Source organism: Equus caballus, chromosome 25 (assembly GCF_041296265.1).
Source record: "Equus caballus isolate H_3958 breed thoroughbred chromosome 25, TB-T2T, whole genome shotgun sequence".
In the NCBI taxonomy this organism is placed as follows: domain Eukaryota; kingdom Metazoa; phylum Chordata; class Mammalia; order Perissodactyla; family Equidae; genus Equus; species Equus caballus.
In genome coordinates, this window is record NC_091708.1 from 37,435,059 (window position 1) to 37,451,304 (window position 16,246).

Genomic DNA, 16,246 nt, shown 5'->3' on the forward strand with positions numbered 1-16,246 from the left:
AAGAATGCTAAAAATTTAATGTATGTTAAAAGGGTATTAAATTCTCAACTAAAATGTACATGGAAATATGACATTAAAATATTTTTAGCTTTCAGGAAGCTGGGGGCTGGAATGCTATAATACAGACAGATTTTATCATTTTAAAAAGAATTAGCCTCACAGTGTTTCTTCCTTATTCAGAGTTAATGCAGGAAGAAAGGAACCCTGCCCGGGGCTACCTAGCCGAACGTGGGCAGGTGTGGGGTGGGGGCCTGGGGCTGCCCTGGAGGCCCGAGGTCCTGTGGGCAGGGGCGGCCTTGCCTGGTGTGTTCCCTGAAAGTATGGAACTGGGTACCCTTGTCTCCGTGGTGCCTGTTACTGATGCCCTTCTGTGCACCACGCCTGTGACATTGTCCCATTTATTCTTCACACAACTCCCTGAAGAAGGTGGGATTCTGTCCCAGTTGTGCAGATGAGAAACTGGCTCAGAGAGGTTGAGTCGTGGGTCTGGGGTCACACAGCAGGGAGGCAAGTTTTTATTCCCTCTCCAGATTCTCAGCTCAGTCTTGAGGGTGTTTGAATATTCACTCACCAGGCCGCCTCCTCCCTCGCTGGTTCCCTGGGGCTGGAGCAGGGCTTCCCTGGGGTCCAGCCCTAGTCTGACCCCCACCTCCACTCCAGCTCCTGCTCTCATCTCTCCCGGGCCCCTCGGGTAAAGCAGCCTTCTCTGCCAGCCCAGAGGATGTGCTCAGAGGTTTGTGGGCTGGAGGGGAGAGTTTATGCAGCAAGCGCTGGCTGCCCGCCCCTCCCCCCCAGTGCCAGGCCCTGGGCTGGGTGCTGAGGGTCCAAAGATAACTCAGGCCTGCCCCCCCCCCCCCCAGAAGTGGGGTTTGCCTTCATGAGGTCTGTTCCTGAGTCCTTTCCAGGAAGGGTCTCTCGGGAGGGGTGTGCAGGGGCTGGGAGATGTGACCGGCTGTGACTTCTACACGGGAGGCATGTGCTGGCTCCAGGGCTGACCCCTGGTGCTCAGTGCATCCCTGATTCATGCTAGTGCCTCCCTGCCCATCTCCAGGGTTGGGGCATCCAACTCTAAGAGGCCTGGGAGCCGGGGGGCGGGGGGACACCTTGTGACCAGGCCTGGGGTGATTTGGCATCACTGAAGCAGAGCTCCAGTCCCTGGCCTTGAATGACAGATCAAAGTGGAGACTTGCCCTTTTCCACTCACTACCATAGGGCTCCCTGTAGCTTGTGGCTGCCTGGCCTGGCTCCAGTCTCAGTCCTGAGTCTTAAGGAGCAGCGTCCTGATCCTGCATTAGGAGGGGTGGCCCCAGGGACAGGCAGAGCAGGGGTCCCTGACCCAGCTGCCCCTCCCCGAGTCCACTCTGCTCCAGGCACCCTCCGCCTGCCAGCTCTGCTGCCCTGTGACCCAGCGAGTGAGGAGCCCGTCTGCAAAGCCCCATCGTACCACAGGTCTCGGTTGAGGGAGGGCCTGGCCCTGGTGACTGTTCTCTCCCCAGCACAGGCGGGGGTGCTGACTGGGGCTGGCCATCCCAGGGAACCCCGTGTAGAAGCTGAACACACTGCAGCCACTGGACCCTCACCACTGAGATGAGCTCTTACTGTCTCCATTTTACAGACAGGGAAATTGAGGCTGAGAGAGATTAAAGGTGTCCTCAGTCACCCGGCTGGACAAGGGCAGGGCTCTGTGACTGTGTCCTGGTCGCCCTGAGGAGGCCCCCTGGGCCCCTCTGGGGAGTGACAGCCCTTCCCACCCTTTGGGCCACAGCCACAGGCCAGAGAGCGAGGAGAGTGGCTCAGCCTGGCAGCCAGCTCTGGTCCCAGGAGAAAGCCGGGGCTGGGCGGTAGAAATGACCACTCGCTGCTGGCGGGCCCCTCCCTGCTGCCGCACCTCCGGGACGTCACTCATTGGCAGTTAAAAATCTATTGTGACTTGTCAGAAAAATGAATAAATGGGCACATTAGCTTTTCATTCCAGACCTCAGCATCTGTTTGTCTAATCAGGAGGGAGAGCGGGCAAGTCGCAGGGCCGCTGCCTGGCTGATGTAAGTTTTCCTCTGTCAGCGGAGTTTACATGGGTAATGAACAGGCCTGGCGAGGTGAAATATAATCCCATTACGCTGACGAGATTACGGGCCTTCGAGACTTCACAAATCACTCTTGGGGCTTTTCCGGCAACACCACCCTGTTGGGATTTTGCATTTAAGCAGTGGTGTCTGGAGGGAGCACAAGCCTGGTTTAACCCTTCTCTCTCCTGTGCTGCTTTCCGAGTAGCTGGGTCACCCCGGTGGGGCATCAGTGGAGCCTTGAGGATCTGGGCCGTTTGGGCCCCATCGGCCAAGACGGAGGCCCAGCGAGGCTGGGGACAGCTTGGCGGGGCGGTGCGGGGGAGGCCAGAGAGCCAACCCTCCCGCTTCCCAACTGCATGGCCTCAGATGAGGGACTGTGCTTCTCTGCCTCAGTTTCCTCATCTGTAGAATGAGGATTAGGTGGGTGTGAGGATGGACCAAGAAAATAGTTAATAAAATAGTAACTAACCTTAGCTGAGAGCTTCATCAGAGGCAGAGGGCAGGCACGGATAGAAGAATGGAGAGTTGACTTAGCTTATGTTTGCCTGTGGTCATCCACGACATGATTTCAGGGGTATGCAGATGGGCACTCCAGGGCCCCAGGCCCCGGGGGGGCCTAGCCCCCCTCGGACAGACTGATCCCTGTGGGGAGCTCTGGGATGGAGCCCGTTGCTTATCCCCAGTTCAGAGGCAGGAGCACAATGTGCCGTGCTTGAGCTCACAGCCCAGGGCATGGGGAGCTGGGATTTGGGCCCCAGTCCGCACCCTGGGCCTCTGAGTTCAAGCTGGGGGGGAGCCCCCACTTTCCCTTCCCTTCTGCTTCCCGTTCTCCCTCACTGCTGGGAGAAGGAGAGCACCCCGGGGCAGCACAGCAAGAGTCAGTTGGCAGGAGCCGGGCCAGGAGCTGGGCAGCCGGTCCTGCCAGGGCTACCCCCACGGAGGGCCTGGTGGCCCCTTGGGCCTCACACCGATGTGGGCACTGGGGTGCAGGGCGCGGGTGGCTGGGCAGGGCTGGCTCGGACAGAGGCACAAGCCCCTTCTCCTCCAGCCTCAGGCTCCTCCAGCCTCGGGACTCCCTCTTCAGCCCACACTGCGGCCTCCAGGCTCACCCCACTGGGAAACAAAAGCTGCCGATGCTGTGCCTGGGGCGCGGAGAAACCACGGCGGCTCCCTCCTGGGGTGAGTGTGGAGGGGGGCCGCAGCCCCAACCCGCCCCATCCTCTGTCCTCGTCCTCGGCTCCATGTGTCACCTCATCACAGGTGTCCTCGAGCTCCAAGAGGGGAAGGTCACACTGTGCAGGGTACAGGAAGCTGCAAGTGTCCCGCTCCAACGGGGCTGATGAGGGCCCCGGCCTTGCAGGGCTGTGGCGCCACACCTCTGGCCTCCAGCGTCTGCCCCGGCTGCTCTCCCCGGCCTCCCGGCTCCTCTGCCTGGCGCCTTCCAGGTCCATGTTTGTCCCCACAGCGCCTCCATGGCATTCCCTGTGGTGTGGCCTGGGGGTCACCTGCCCCCCTCCTGCCTCACCAGACTGTAAGCATCTCGGCGTTGTGGGGTCTCGCTGCCCTCTCTGCCCCGCTGCTTTGCAGTCCCTGCCCTGCGGAGAGGGAACCCAAAGCAGCAGCTGGCAGGGTTTCAGGGAGGTGACAAGGGTGGGGATCACCTTCCAGCTTTTTAACCCAAGAGGAGAAGACTCAGAGGAATGTCAGTGTGGTCTCCCAACAGCTGATGGGCCTTCCAGGGCAGCAGTGACACTGGGCCTACGGGCCCAGGTAGGAAGAGTGTTAGGAGGCAGCTGCTGCTCAGAGTGGGAAGAGGGGTCCAACATGCAGAGGCCAGTGGCACAGTGTTGAGAAAGTTTTGGCAGGCTGTTACTGAAGGTCAGCCAAGGGTGACCAAGTTGGTCAACAAGGAAAAGCACTGACCTGAACGGTAGTGAGTGCCCCGTTGCTAGAGGTATGTAAGCAGAGGCTCAAAGACTCTGGGAAGGAACTTGGACTTACTGCCCCAAGACAGGAGGGTGTAGTAAATGACCTCACAGTGTTTCTCTACTCCCAGAATTCTCATTCAGAAGCAGAGAAGCTGCTGCAAGTTTTGGCAAAAAGAAACCATTGGAAGGCAGACTGTGATTCTGAGACATTTAAGACATTTTCTAGAAAGGTCTGCAGAGGTCACCTAATCCAGCACCTTCATTTACAGATGAGGAAACTGGGGCCCCAAGGAGGCAGTGCTTGGCACAGGGCCACAAGGCCGCTGGCTGAGGCGGGCAGAGCCCAGGGGGTAGGAGCGAGCTGCGGTGTCAGTCACGGTGTCCTGGACAAAAGGTGAGAGAGACCCTTCCCAGCCTGAGTCCTCAGGTCTGGAACAGAGGTGACGACAGGACCTGCCAGAGGCGCTGCGGGAGTGACACGGGCTCATGCGCATTTATAAAGGGCCACGCACAGCCTGCCTGGCACCCAGCAGGCTCCAGGGCCCAGCACCCAGGCTGTCAGGCCACCCACACTTGGCGAAGTCCCAGTCGTGAGCTGATACCCGCCGGGTGGGGCCCCTGGAGCCAGGGCAGGAGATGCTGCTGCACCGGCAGGGCGGCCGCAGGGGCGCTTCGGTTTACCTGGGGGCGCTGAGCTCCCACTAGGTCAAGCCTGTCCCTGAGGAGCTCACGGTCTTATCTTAAAATCCACAAGCACGGTGTGAAAGGGGCTGAGAAAACCTGATTTAAATCGTCTGGATCTTTGATTGACCTGGGCGGTGGTCACAGTGTTCTCCGTAAATTACTCCTTCCAGTGGACACGGGTTTTACATAAACCACGTGTGCTCTATTCCACAACATGAGAACGGTGCTGATTTTGTGAGTGGAGGAGGTGATGGTTTCAATGTCACCCTTGAGTGCAGAGGCTCATCCTGTCTTGCTCAGCATTTAGGGAGGCCCACGGTGCATTTTAGAGACATTTGGTACCATGTCAACTGCCAGCAACTGTCACCACCCAGAGTGATTCACCTAGAGTCAATGTCTTCAGGATAATGGATTCAAGACTTCAAGAATTCAAAGCAATATGCAAACCAAAGTATTTATATGACTTTTATTTTAATATTGAATATGTCACAAGATTTAATGACCAAATTAGTCATTTACATTTTTCAAAGATATCTAAATATAAAATTGCTAAAAATTCAAATACAGATAGCAAGCTACAAATAATATTTCTTTTGTTTCTGGGGTGGGTAGGAATGGAAGACATTAGAAAAGGATGCTTCTGTTGGCTGAACAAGGATCAGAATGAGAGGAGTTCATTAAAATGACCCCTGTGCAAAGAAACCCACTCGGCTCTGAGATGCTGTTTTCCTCACATCTCTTCCTGTACGACAATTTAAAAAACTGTTTGAAATGCAGGTCCTCAGTGAGACACCCGGTCCTCGACCCTGGCCAGGGACAGCGTGAAAGGACGTCACCCTGGCAGGGACACTGGAGGGGCTGGCGAGGACCGCAGAGGCATCTGGTGTAGCCAGAGGTGTGGTGTCAGGGGACGCCTGATCCCTTGCCCTCCCTCGCAGGAAGGGGACCCCGTGGCGCAGGCTCCCTGTGCCCCCGCCCCTGTCTCTGCTCACTGTGCTCCCTGATACAGTGAAGAGCGGCAGGCACTGCGAGGAGAGGAAGAAGGGAGCCGAGACTCTTCCGACTCCAGGGAAAATCCACATGCAGGTCTACTTGCTAGCTGAGACACACACTGGCTATTTAAGAAATGGAAAAGCCCCCTTCCAGCCCCGAGCTCAGTGTGACTGGAAGACCAGCTGCCGCCCCAGCCTCCCAGCGCCCACGCCTTCGCACAGTCCTGCGTCTCTGAAATCAGAGGCACTGGGATGTGCCCAGGAGAGAAGGCTCCTGAAGGGGAAGATGGCAGCCTCAGACACACATCATTAGGTGCCCCTTCCTAACTTTAGTAGGATACTATCCTCAAAGCAATGCACTCATTTAAACAAATGGTATAGTTAAGACTATTGACTAAGCCCTAAACATTTCTTCTGAGAAATCGAGCCATAGCTTTTCCAATCTGCCTGTTCAATATGGGAACAGATTTTAAAGAGAATAACATAATCAATCCTCTGCCCCAAAGAATGGTCCATCATACCAACCATGATAAAGAGTACACCTGTTTATTAAAAGGAAAAAAAGAAATGTACATTTTTGTTCTTCATTTGTTTTAAGAAATTTGATCAAGTAGCAGGGAGACGGCTGGCACGGCTATGTACATCCTCGGGCAGTGAAGAGGGCGGGGCAGCACGGGCTCCTCTGCTGTCATCTGGCCCCCCGGGCACTGCTAATCTAAGCCACTGCCGCCCAGGCTCCGGTCCCGTGGAAATGTCCCCAGCTCCGTTCTAGGGGTGCTCCCCTTCCCCAAGAGCCCACCAGCCCTGTGCTGTGAGCCGGGGCTGGCCTCCCCTGGAGGACTGCAGGGCACAGGGTGGGCTCGAGGGCCACCTGGCCCTGGCAGGCAGGCTCTGAGCTACGGCAACAGATTGAGGCTGGAGGCCAGTGTCATTGCTGCCCGGACTTCTTCTCCTTCTGGAAGCTGAAGCTTGTACGTCTATTCAGTTTTCTTTGTTTTTGAGCAAAATAGTCCGCGCGGGCAGTGCTTGCTCGGGATTCCAGGATGTAGTTAACCTAGGGAGCAAGAGGACACAGCCCAGTCACTCCCAGCCACTCTGCCCGCCCGGGCAAGGGAAGGAAGGGCCAGCCTGCAGCTGGGGGCCCGCAGGGCCAGTGCCCTCCTTACACGAAGTCGAGTCATCACGGTGACCTGGCCGGCGGGGACCGAAGCCCACTTTACGACAGAAGATAGAGGCCTAGAGAAGACAAGCAGCCCGTCTGGGTCTCGGAGTCATCAGTGGTGGGGCTTTTTTGATTCCAGAGCCTGCCTTCCCTCCTCAGCGCATGCTGCCTCCCAGGAGGCTGTGCACCGGGCTTCCTGGTTCTGCTCCTCACCTGCTGAGCCTCGGGCTCACACATAACTTCCCTCAGCCCCACGTTCTCATCTGAAAGACGAGAACATCACAAGGATGAAAAACAAGCCAAAACGAGGCTCTAGATTCAGCCTGCCACCAGCAGGCCCAGAGCTGCCAACTATGGTCTTTCACTTACCGCTTACAAGCACCCTACCTGCCAGGCTCACGTGATAAAAAATGAGGCCTAGGGAAGAGGGCCGAGCTGACCAGGATCACCCAGAGGTCAGGGTCAAAGCTGGGAGAGGAGCCATGACAGCCCCGTGGGAAGTATGCAGCCTGGCTGCCTTGCAGGTCACCACACAGACGAGGAGCTCGCCCTGCATGCCGCTGCTCCCACGTAAGTCTCTTGGGGTCTTGTCACATCCCCATGTGTGGACCTGCCACGTGCTGGGTGGCAGCTGCATGTATAGTCATTGTCACCAGTACCTTTTACTGAGCACCTGCCATGTCTGAGCCTGGCCCCCTGCTTGGTTCAAGGGACAAGGAAAAAGTAAGACTTGGTTCCTGTGCTGAGAAGCTCACAGCCTAGTGAGTGTCCAACAGTGTGACAAGTGTGACAATGGATACAGCAGACGCACAAAGGAACGGGTAACTATCAGGGTGGTGTGGGGCAGGGAGGCCAGTGGAGGGCCTGAACATGCTGAGTTTGAGAGTTAGTAGGAGTTTGGGGTGTACAAGGGGCAGGGGAGAAGCAGCAGGCACTGAGGCATGGCAGCAGACCACAGCGAAGGGGTGTCCAGTCGAGGGGAGGCTGGGGGGCCCAAGGACGAGCCCAGGCAGCAGCAGCAGCACTGACGTGCTCTCCAAGGATGAACCCACTAAACCTTCACGAGAGCCTCATGAGATGGGTGCCACTATCATCCCCACTGCACAGACGAGAAAACCGAGGACCAGAATGGTAATGTCGTTTACTCAAGGTCACAAAGCTACTAAGTGTCTGGGCCAGGGCCTTGGGTAACACACCTTCCAGCTCTCCAGGCCCCCGGCCTCCTCAGAAGCACCCAGCTCCTCACCTCCTGAGACACCACCCCTCCCCCACCCCCAGCCACCCTCTGCCTGGGCTTTTTGTGAACAAACACCATCTCTCTTTACTCTCAAATATCTAAAAGTTATGACTAGAAACCCCAGCATTTTTGGCGAGTGAAACCAGCCACCACCTCTGCCGATTCTACTCTGTGGGCCATGTGCTGCGCCGGAGGAGTGGGGAGGCCTCTGCTAACTGAGAAAGAGCCCGAGGCACGGGGTGGCAGCCGGGACAGCGCCTGCCAGGGTGCCGAGGCCCCAACGCCGTGTCCCTCCGAACTTTCTGCTCTGATGGTCACCGGCAGCAGGCGTGAGAGGATGGTGTGTGAGGACAGAAGGCCTGACATGCTCGGCCCACTGCCTCGCCAAGTGACCAGCTGAGAGCAATAAATCATGAGACCGTGGGCCACTGACGATTTGGGACAGCACAGACACTGCAGGGAAATAGGCGGTCTCACTGTTCTTAGCAAGAGCGATCTCTGGATTACAGTGTTTGCACACTCAGCCAACCCAGTGTTTTCAGTATATTTTTGGCACATATAACTTGACAAAAGCATTTTAAAATGATCCTTAACAAGCCAACTATTCCCTAAATTTATTATCTTCAGTCCTTTGTGATAATCACATAGATAATTTTAATGGAAGATTAACGTAATAATCAAAAGGTAAAAACGCCCTTTGGTCTGCCATTAGCTGGTTAATATGCTATGGCTTAAAACTTGCACAATTTTATGCACTATAGAGGTTTCACTTTCAATGCATTTTACAGCTTAAGGCATAAAAATATAGGGAGTTTTCATGGTCAATAAAGCTACAGCCTCCATCACTCGATCACGAGAAGAACTCGATTGAAGAGACCAATGATTCCTCCGAGAGTCATCGCAGAGCCTGCAGAATTAGGGACCACACACGGCTTAGCTCAATGACTTCTGGGGTGGGAGGGGTAGGTCTGGAATTCCTCAGGGCTCGGTTCCAGTTGAGGCTCTGCCCTCACGCGCTCTGTGGCCTTGGGCCTCGATCTCTTCATCTACAAAATGGGGATAATAATGTCTACACTCTGCAGGGCAGTGGTGAAGACCAGATGAGAGATAATGTACATAAAGTGGCCTGCATGCAGTCGGTGCTCAATAAACGGGAGCCATTACTATTTCCACGTGGGGGAAAGACGCTGAGATGAAATAACTTGATGGAGCGTTGCCTGTTCCTCATAGTTTCTTTGACTTTGTGGCCCTTGTTTCCTCCCTTCCGTTTCAGTCCAAAGCTTTCATTTTACACACAACTCCTGAATTCCAGCACCACCACGTGATTACTTGAGTCTAACTCTGACCCCTGAGGAGGCTCCAAAGGAAACATTTCTGCCAAGTTCCAGGACACAGGGCCGGGGCCACCACCACTGGGTGTTGGTGCAAAGCTCACAAAGACACAGTGGGAACGGCAGACAAGGCTAAGTGTTTAAACTGCTATAAAAATCAGAGATAGGAGAAGTGAAATTTAATCTTCCATCAGGATCATGGTCATTAGCTCTCTAAGTAAATCAGTCCTGGGTACAGTGTGACTCTCCTGGAGTCTTGCACAGCATGCAATATTTCTACAAACATTTTGATATGAAAACAGACATTTTAGGGGAGGTGAAAGGCCTGAGGGATTTTGCAGAAAAGCACCTGCTTCGAGGGAGCATTTGGTCTTGTAAAATGATTTCTCTGCACTTGCTCTTCCACAGTCTCATACTGAAGTCATAAACCTGTGTTTCTGTCATCAATCTGCTGTTGTGAAAATTATTTTGATGTCAAACACAGGATTATAATTTTACTAGAATCCTTCTCAAGTCTTGAATATTTTAATGCTGGCTATAAAAAAAAGCCCAGCCCCTGACGGGGGAATGGAATATTTCTTTACCTAGTCCCAAACCTCTGCACAGGTTCCGCGCGCTGTCTCGTGACAACCTGACAAGTAACTCTCAGCTTGCTGGTTTCAAGCACTCCAGGCAGGCACTCTGTCCCCACTGCCTGGGCCACAGGGACTCTGATCTCCCTTCCACCCAACTGACCAGGCTACCCTGCCTCGGCTCCAAACTGTCTCCCAGAAGCTTTATCCTTTCATTCTCACCTACTACTTTTGAAAATCTTTGCAGCCATGACGAATTTGCCTCAAAATATTTCTGTAAAACACTTCCATTTTGCTGAAACCTCCCATTCAACTCCTTAAGGCTACACACATCTGAAGGGTTAGGAGCATGGGTTCTGGAATCTGGGGTCAAGGTCTAGTTCTGCCAGTCATGGTCCTAGATAAGTTACTTTTTTTCTGAGTCTCAGTCCTCATCTAGGAAATGGGAACAATTTTACATCACTACCTCAGAGAGTTGTGAAGATTCAATGAAATGGGTGCAAAGGGCCTAGCCAAGGTCGTGCGCTCTGCAATCCCAAAGTGCAGCTCAGCTACTTTTATTATTATTACTTGATGCCTTCTACTCTGAAGAAGAGCACGAATAATAATCTAGCAGGTTTACCATCTCTCACTTGATTTGTGCTCTAACAGCCCTCTGCTGGGGTGGGGCAGTGTTGCTACCATGATCCCACTTTACAGGCAGAGAAACTGAGGCCCCGAGAGCTGATGTGACGAGCCAGAGTCACACAACTAGGGGTGGGGAGTGCCCCTCTGGCTCTAAGCCCAGGTCTGCCAAAGTAGCTGTTTTCCTATCTCATCAGTCTACATAAGATTTGGCTTGAAGAAAGGATTCTCCATTTGGAAGTCTGAAAACCATGAGTCCAGGGCTACTGGAGTGTGGTGCACAGACCAGCAGCCTGGGCAGCACCCGGGAGCTTCTTAGAAATGCACCATCTAGGCCCTACCCCAGACCTCCCGAACCAACAAGACCCCAGGGGAGCTCTCCAAGGCCCAGCTCCACTCTGCGAGGGTCTGTGGGGCCTGGCCCCTCCAGCCTCACTCTGCTCCAGCCACTCGGGCCTGCGGGCAGCCGTGTGGCCCCACTGTGCTTGCCCTGTCTCTCTGCCCCTTCACAGGCTGCTCCCTGTCTGAAATGCCTTTTCTCTCTCCTCTGGTAAAATCTGTGCTTTTTCATCCATCTTTCAGGGTTCAGCTCTCCCTGCCTCCCCACACCAAATCATTTTACCCTTTACACACCCGCATGGCGCCTTGGTGACCGTTTAACAATCTCTTTCTAATTTTCATGTTCACTGTCTGTCTCCTCTGCCAGGGAAAAAGCTCTCTGAGGGGAGGGGCTGGGTCTGTGGCTGCAGGACCAGCCTGGCACCCAGAGGTGCTCAGTGAGCACTGCGGAGATATGGTAACACACAATTCTACCATAAAGTGGGGCATATTAGAACAGGCTGCTAAAATTATCTTGAGTATATTACCTCATGTATCTTCAAATGATAACAATAATTTCCTCAGAGTCTGTTCCAGGAGCCTCAAGGAGCTCCTGACAAAGGATGGAAGGAAATAAATGGTGCAGAAAAGGATAAATAAATACAGAAGAACCAGAATTACTAATGGGCTGGGAGGAGGGTGGGGGCAGGCCTGCTTGGCTGAAATGGCTGCAGAGCCGCTGACCTGCAGGGGGCTCAGGGCACAGGTGCTCACAGCCAAGTGACCGCGAGGCAGCATGCAATATTTCTACAAACATTTTGCAAGTTCCGCCTCTGCAAACCCGGCCCGGGACCTTGTCCAGTGCCAGGAGACGCGGGGGCTGCGGCCAGCTCTGCACCCCTATACCTGGGCCCAGAAGGAGCACTCACCTTGAGCACGATTTCATTGACGGTAGCAGCGTCAGATTCAAAGTAGAGGTGTTTATAGTCGTGATTGCTTAGATACGTGAGTTTAAATATTGCGTGACCTGGAGAGAGAAGAGAGAGAAAAGGCAGTGTTGGGGGGCTCTGGTGGGTTACTCATGGGGAAGGCCCCCACGTTCTCCCCTTATCATTCCAGTCCAAGTGAGAGCAAGTGGAGGCTGTGTGACAACTACTCTTCCCAGGAGTAGCTCAGTAAAACAGAACAATTTCACATGGCTAGTTAGGTCCCATTCCACTCTGGAGTGCGTTCAGGGAAGCGCCACGTTAGGAAGGCTTTAGGAACTACTTCACAATCATTACACGGGAAAGGTGGTAGTTTAAGGTAGAAGACCAATTAACTCCAAATTATTACTCTGAAAATAAAATAACTGTGCTTAAAGGCAAATAAATGAGCAACAGGAAGGAGAAAGGCCGAGAGTAATGCTATTACGGGGCTTCTCCATAGCTCTGGCTCCTGCCGGCAGGGGGAGTCCTGCTCTGTGGCCCCGTGTGGAAGCCGCTCCCAGGGCCTCCGGTCACTTCTACCCTGGAAGGATGAGTGGACTGGAGGGGGAAAGCTGGCACTTCCCAAAGCAGATAGACCTCAGGGGGTCAGATCCTCTGCACACACAGATGCCATCCGGATCCAAATCCTTCCACACCCCTTTCCTACCACCTTCAGAGTAACCTTGTCATTTCTGGGACTGCTTCCTCATCTGGCCTCTCACTCCACTGTCCTCACATGCCATGGGCCAGCCCACAACACTGCCCACTCCCATGGGCCCACGCCTGGGATGTTCTTTCTCACTGACCTATCTGGAGAAGACCGGCGGATCCTGGGTGACTCAGCTCAACTGGCCCCTCCTTGGGCGGGTCTTCTTATCTCCACTTCTAGGCACCCTTCTCATGTGGCCTCCACACTGTACACGGCCCATCAAAGAAACCTGCTTACCGTATCATGACACCTGCAGTCGTGTCTACACTCCCTGTGCCTGTCCTTTGGACCACACATGCCAATCAGATTCCCTCCTCTCAACAGAGACACAGAGGCCAGCCTGAGCCTGTCTGAGTCCCATGTGAAGCACTCCCTGACCCATCGGCTCATGCTGTCCTTGGGTCTGGGGGACCCTGGTGGCCCTCGAGGAAAGTCGTCTTTCTCCTTAAGCTATTTTGAAGCTGGTTTCCGTTACTGGCAACCAAAGGAGGATTGCTCCCAAGACATGCGGTCGGTGCTTAGCAAACGCTCCCAGACCAAGGAGCAGCCGGTGACGTCTCCAGCCCAGAGGCCTCCTGCAAAGGGCCTCAGAGACAGCCTTTAGTCGCTCGGCAGATCTCAGTGCCGGTAAGATTGAAATTCAGCACAGCCTTTCTATACGGCCTGCTCATCCATTGTCCTTTTAATTGAGCACTGGCTGGTCACAGTTATTAATTAATAATATATCACCCATATTACTGTAAGTTCACCTCTTTCCCGGAGAAATCTTCTTGGGGACTTTATTTACAGTAGCTAATTCTTCAGATCTCCAAAAATAAACTGATATATGTGGTACATTTGTGGCCAGAAAAGTTGAGCTGCTGGTATTTTATCCTGGAAACATCATTATGATATACTAATTGTGACTATAAATTCTATATTGAAAAAATTAGCTAATAATTTCTGAAAAACCTCACTTTCAGTTACTTGACAAATTTAGTCTGCTTCTAAATAGTGGTACTAAATTGTTAGAATTCTTAGCTGGAAGTTAATCATTCTGTTAATATATAAATTGTTTCTGATAAGAAAGTGCATCTCATATAAATAGATGCAACTATATTTGTGTACATATGTATGTGTATGCGTGTGTGCTCCTTTATTTTCACAGGATCCATCTTGGAATAAGGGTCTTGGTGACGTCACTGTGTGGAAGGACAATGAGGATACCTTTGTTGGCCATGCTGTGACTGTGCAGAGCCCTCTATGAAGGTCACAGGGCTGTGAAGGACAATCAGAGACACCCCCTCCCAGAGGCCTTACTGCTGACACCTGGCCATGACAGACACAGACACCAGGGCCTGGGGCTAGAAAGGACCAGAAGGTCTTAGGGAGGCCTGCACGCCTGAAGCTTCGGGGTTCACTGCCCACTGTGATTAGTGACCTCACGGACTGTCTAAACCACCTGCTCCCGCGCATCACTGACAAACCAACCCTCAAGGTGCTAGAGTACGCCCCGCCGTGACACCCGGGGCCCCATTAAAGCCTGCCCCACACTCTTCGGTAGAGCCGACCCTCGACTCGGCATCTGTGAGGCGCAGTCTGCACGGGCCAGGAGCCTCTGGAAGGAACCCTCCTTGGGATGGCGGTGCCTGTGGAGCGTGTCAACTGCGGGCGCACAGAGGGGAGGCCTGTAGTTCATCTGCACGACAGCCACACGGAAAACTAAAAGGAACCGTCCGAAGCCAAGAGTCCTGCAAGGCTGCATATTCGGGCAACCTGAGCACAAACACTCCACCTTCTGTGTTTTGCTGGGCTAGGGGGCTGTGTGTGTCCCTTGCCTGTCCCTAGCACTCGGGCCAGAGGAAGAGGGAAGCAGAAGGATTGATGAGGCGTCCCATTCCTCACCATCCCTCCGAAGCCTCTGATTTATTTGTCCTTTCCAGTGAAAACATTCCCACCACTGAGAGAAGACAGGGAACGTCCTCTGGAGGACTCAGATGTGAATTTCAACAAATCGGCCCTCTCGGATGGTGTTACAATGTGTTAACAGGGCCGTGTTAACAACGGGGTTAGGGTGTGGTGGGACAGCCACGGCAGACGGTCTCTTCTTGCTCTGTGGCAAGACGGCAAGGGCGAGCTCTCCTGGATAAGCTGAGGTTAACAGCAGTAGCTGTCTTCACCCCTCCTGGAGCCATGAGCACGGCCTCCACTCACTCCTCCAGAGCTTTTGCTCTGAGGCGCTCTTCCCTCACTCTAGAGATTCCTCTCTTTTTCTCTGTTACTTTTCTCTTTCTCTGGGTGGCCAGAAGGGCAGTTTTACTCAGTTCTGGCCCTGCCAGGAGCACAGGCTAGTGCAAAGGCCAGAGAAATGAATGCTGAGAGTCAAGTATGATGAAGCTTAAGAGGAAGGTAATCACAGGGAGCTGCCGTGGAGACCCCAGGAGGAGGTGGCTGGCCTGGACGCGACAGGGCCATCAGAGATAGTTTCTTGGAGGAGGTGACACCTGAGCCGTCTTGGAGGAGGAAGAAAGTCAGCCAGGTAAAGGCTGAGCCAGAGAACAACCAGCAGGGTCAGGACAGAGCATGGACAAGCTCACAGGGGCAAGGGGCAGGAAATCTCTGGGGGAGCTCCGAGCAGACAGGGTCATGTAGTGGGCAGGCAGGAGGCGACACGGGGCAGGCACAAAGGACCGGGAATGCCGGATTCACCAGCTGAGGGGAGCCACTAGTGGGCTGTAAGCTGGGCAGCGAAGTGAACGGTCAAACTGTGGTTCCCTGGGGCCTGGAGGCAGGGAGGGAGACCAACTGCCCCAGTCATCCAGGTAGGAGGGTATGAGATTTTGAGCTGGACAAGGGGGCAAAAGGATGCTGAGAAGGGGAGTGACGTGTGAACTACGGAGAAGGTAATGCTGGCAGGACTTGGAGATTCCTCTACAATAGAGTGACAGTTAATAAGCAGATGATTTCACCCACTCCAAAACCTATATACTGAAGTGTCACAAGTTAATTGACCGCTTGCTGGAAACGAATCTATCAATAAACATGAGTAATTTATGCTACGTGGTAAATTTCCACTAGAGGTGTCTGGGAAGAAGGACCACCGGCATTTCAACACCAACAGAACAGACTAAGAACACAAGAAAGAAAAGTCTGCTCTCAAACACCTTATCAGTCTCAGGCACCTCAAGGCTCACCTCAGACACACGAGGAAGAGGGGTCAAATGACCTCCTCAGTGGAGCTACCAGGGCATCTGTCCTGGGTGTTAGAGGGAATCAGAGGTGGGCAGGTTACCCCTGAAATACAAAGAACATTGGCGGCTTTCATAGGAAGGGGTAAGCCATAGGGGCAAACTGTCTTGGTAAAAATGTCAGCTGAGAAAAAATGAGATGTCCGTGTCATTTAAAAGAAAACGCAAAGTCTAATGTTCCAATTAGTTCAAATTATTTTGCTTGGACTGTTAAATTCTGTATGGAAATTAAGGCATGACGACAGCCTGGGATGCAGAGGGGAAAGCGGGTGAGCTCCAGAGTGGGAGACTCAGGATGAAATCCCAGCTCTGCCGTGTCCTTGCACTGGGCCCTCAGCAGGGCACTGTCCCTCCTGGAGCCCAGGTCTGCCCGGCTGAAAAGGAGGAGACAGCATCCGCCAGGCGTCTCACACAGTGCTTGGATGTAG

The 16,246-nt window shown here is 53.6% G+C and overlaps 1 protein-coding gene across 32 annotated transcripts in view; it reads right to left on the bottom strand.

Moving 5' to 3' along the window:
• Positions 1-6,200: 6,200 nt before the first annotated feature.
• The window catches only part of MAPKAP1 (MAPK associated protein 1), a 225,525-nt gene continuing 215,479 nt past the window's right edge, over positions 6,201-16,246 (bottom strand). For 23 of the 32 annotated variants that reach the window (XR_011432658.1, XR_011432654.1, XR_011432661.1 and 20 more), the window contains 2 exons: positions 11,844-11,941; positions 6,201-6,724 (listed from right to left, as the gene is read on the bottom strand). Coding sequence is in view for 26 of the 32 variants with exons in the window: in XM_023628876.2 (XP_023484644.1) it covers positions 6,599-6,724; positions 11,844-11,941 (224 nt within the window). In the remaining 6 variants the exon portion in view is untranslated. Of the gene's footprint in view, positions 9,116-11,843; positions 11,942-16,246 lie in introns of all 32 variants that reach the window. The other 9 variants (XM_023628877.2, XM_070251813.1, XM_070251801.1 and 6 more) reach the window with 5 other exon arrangements.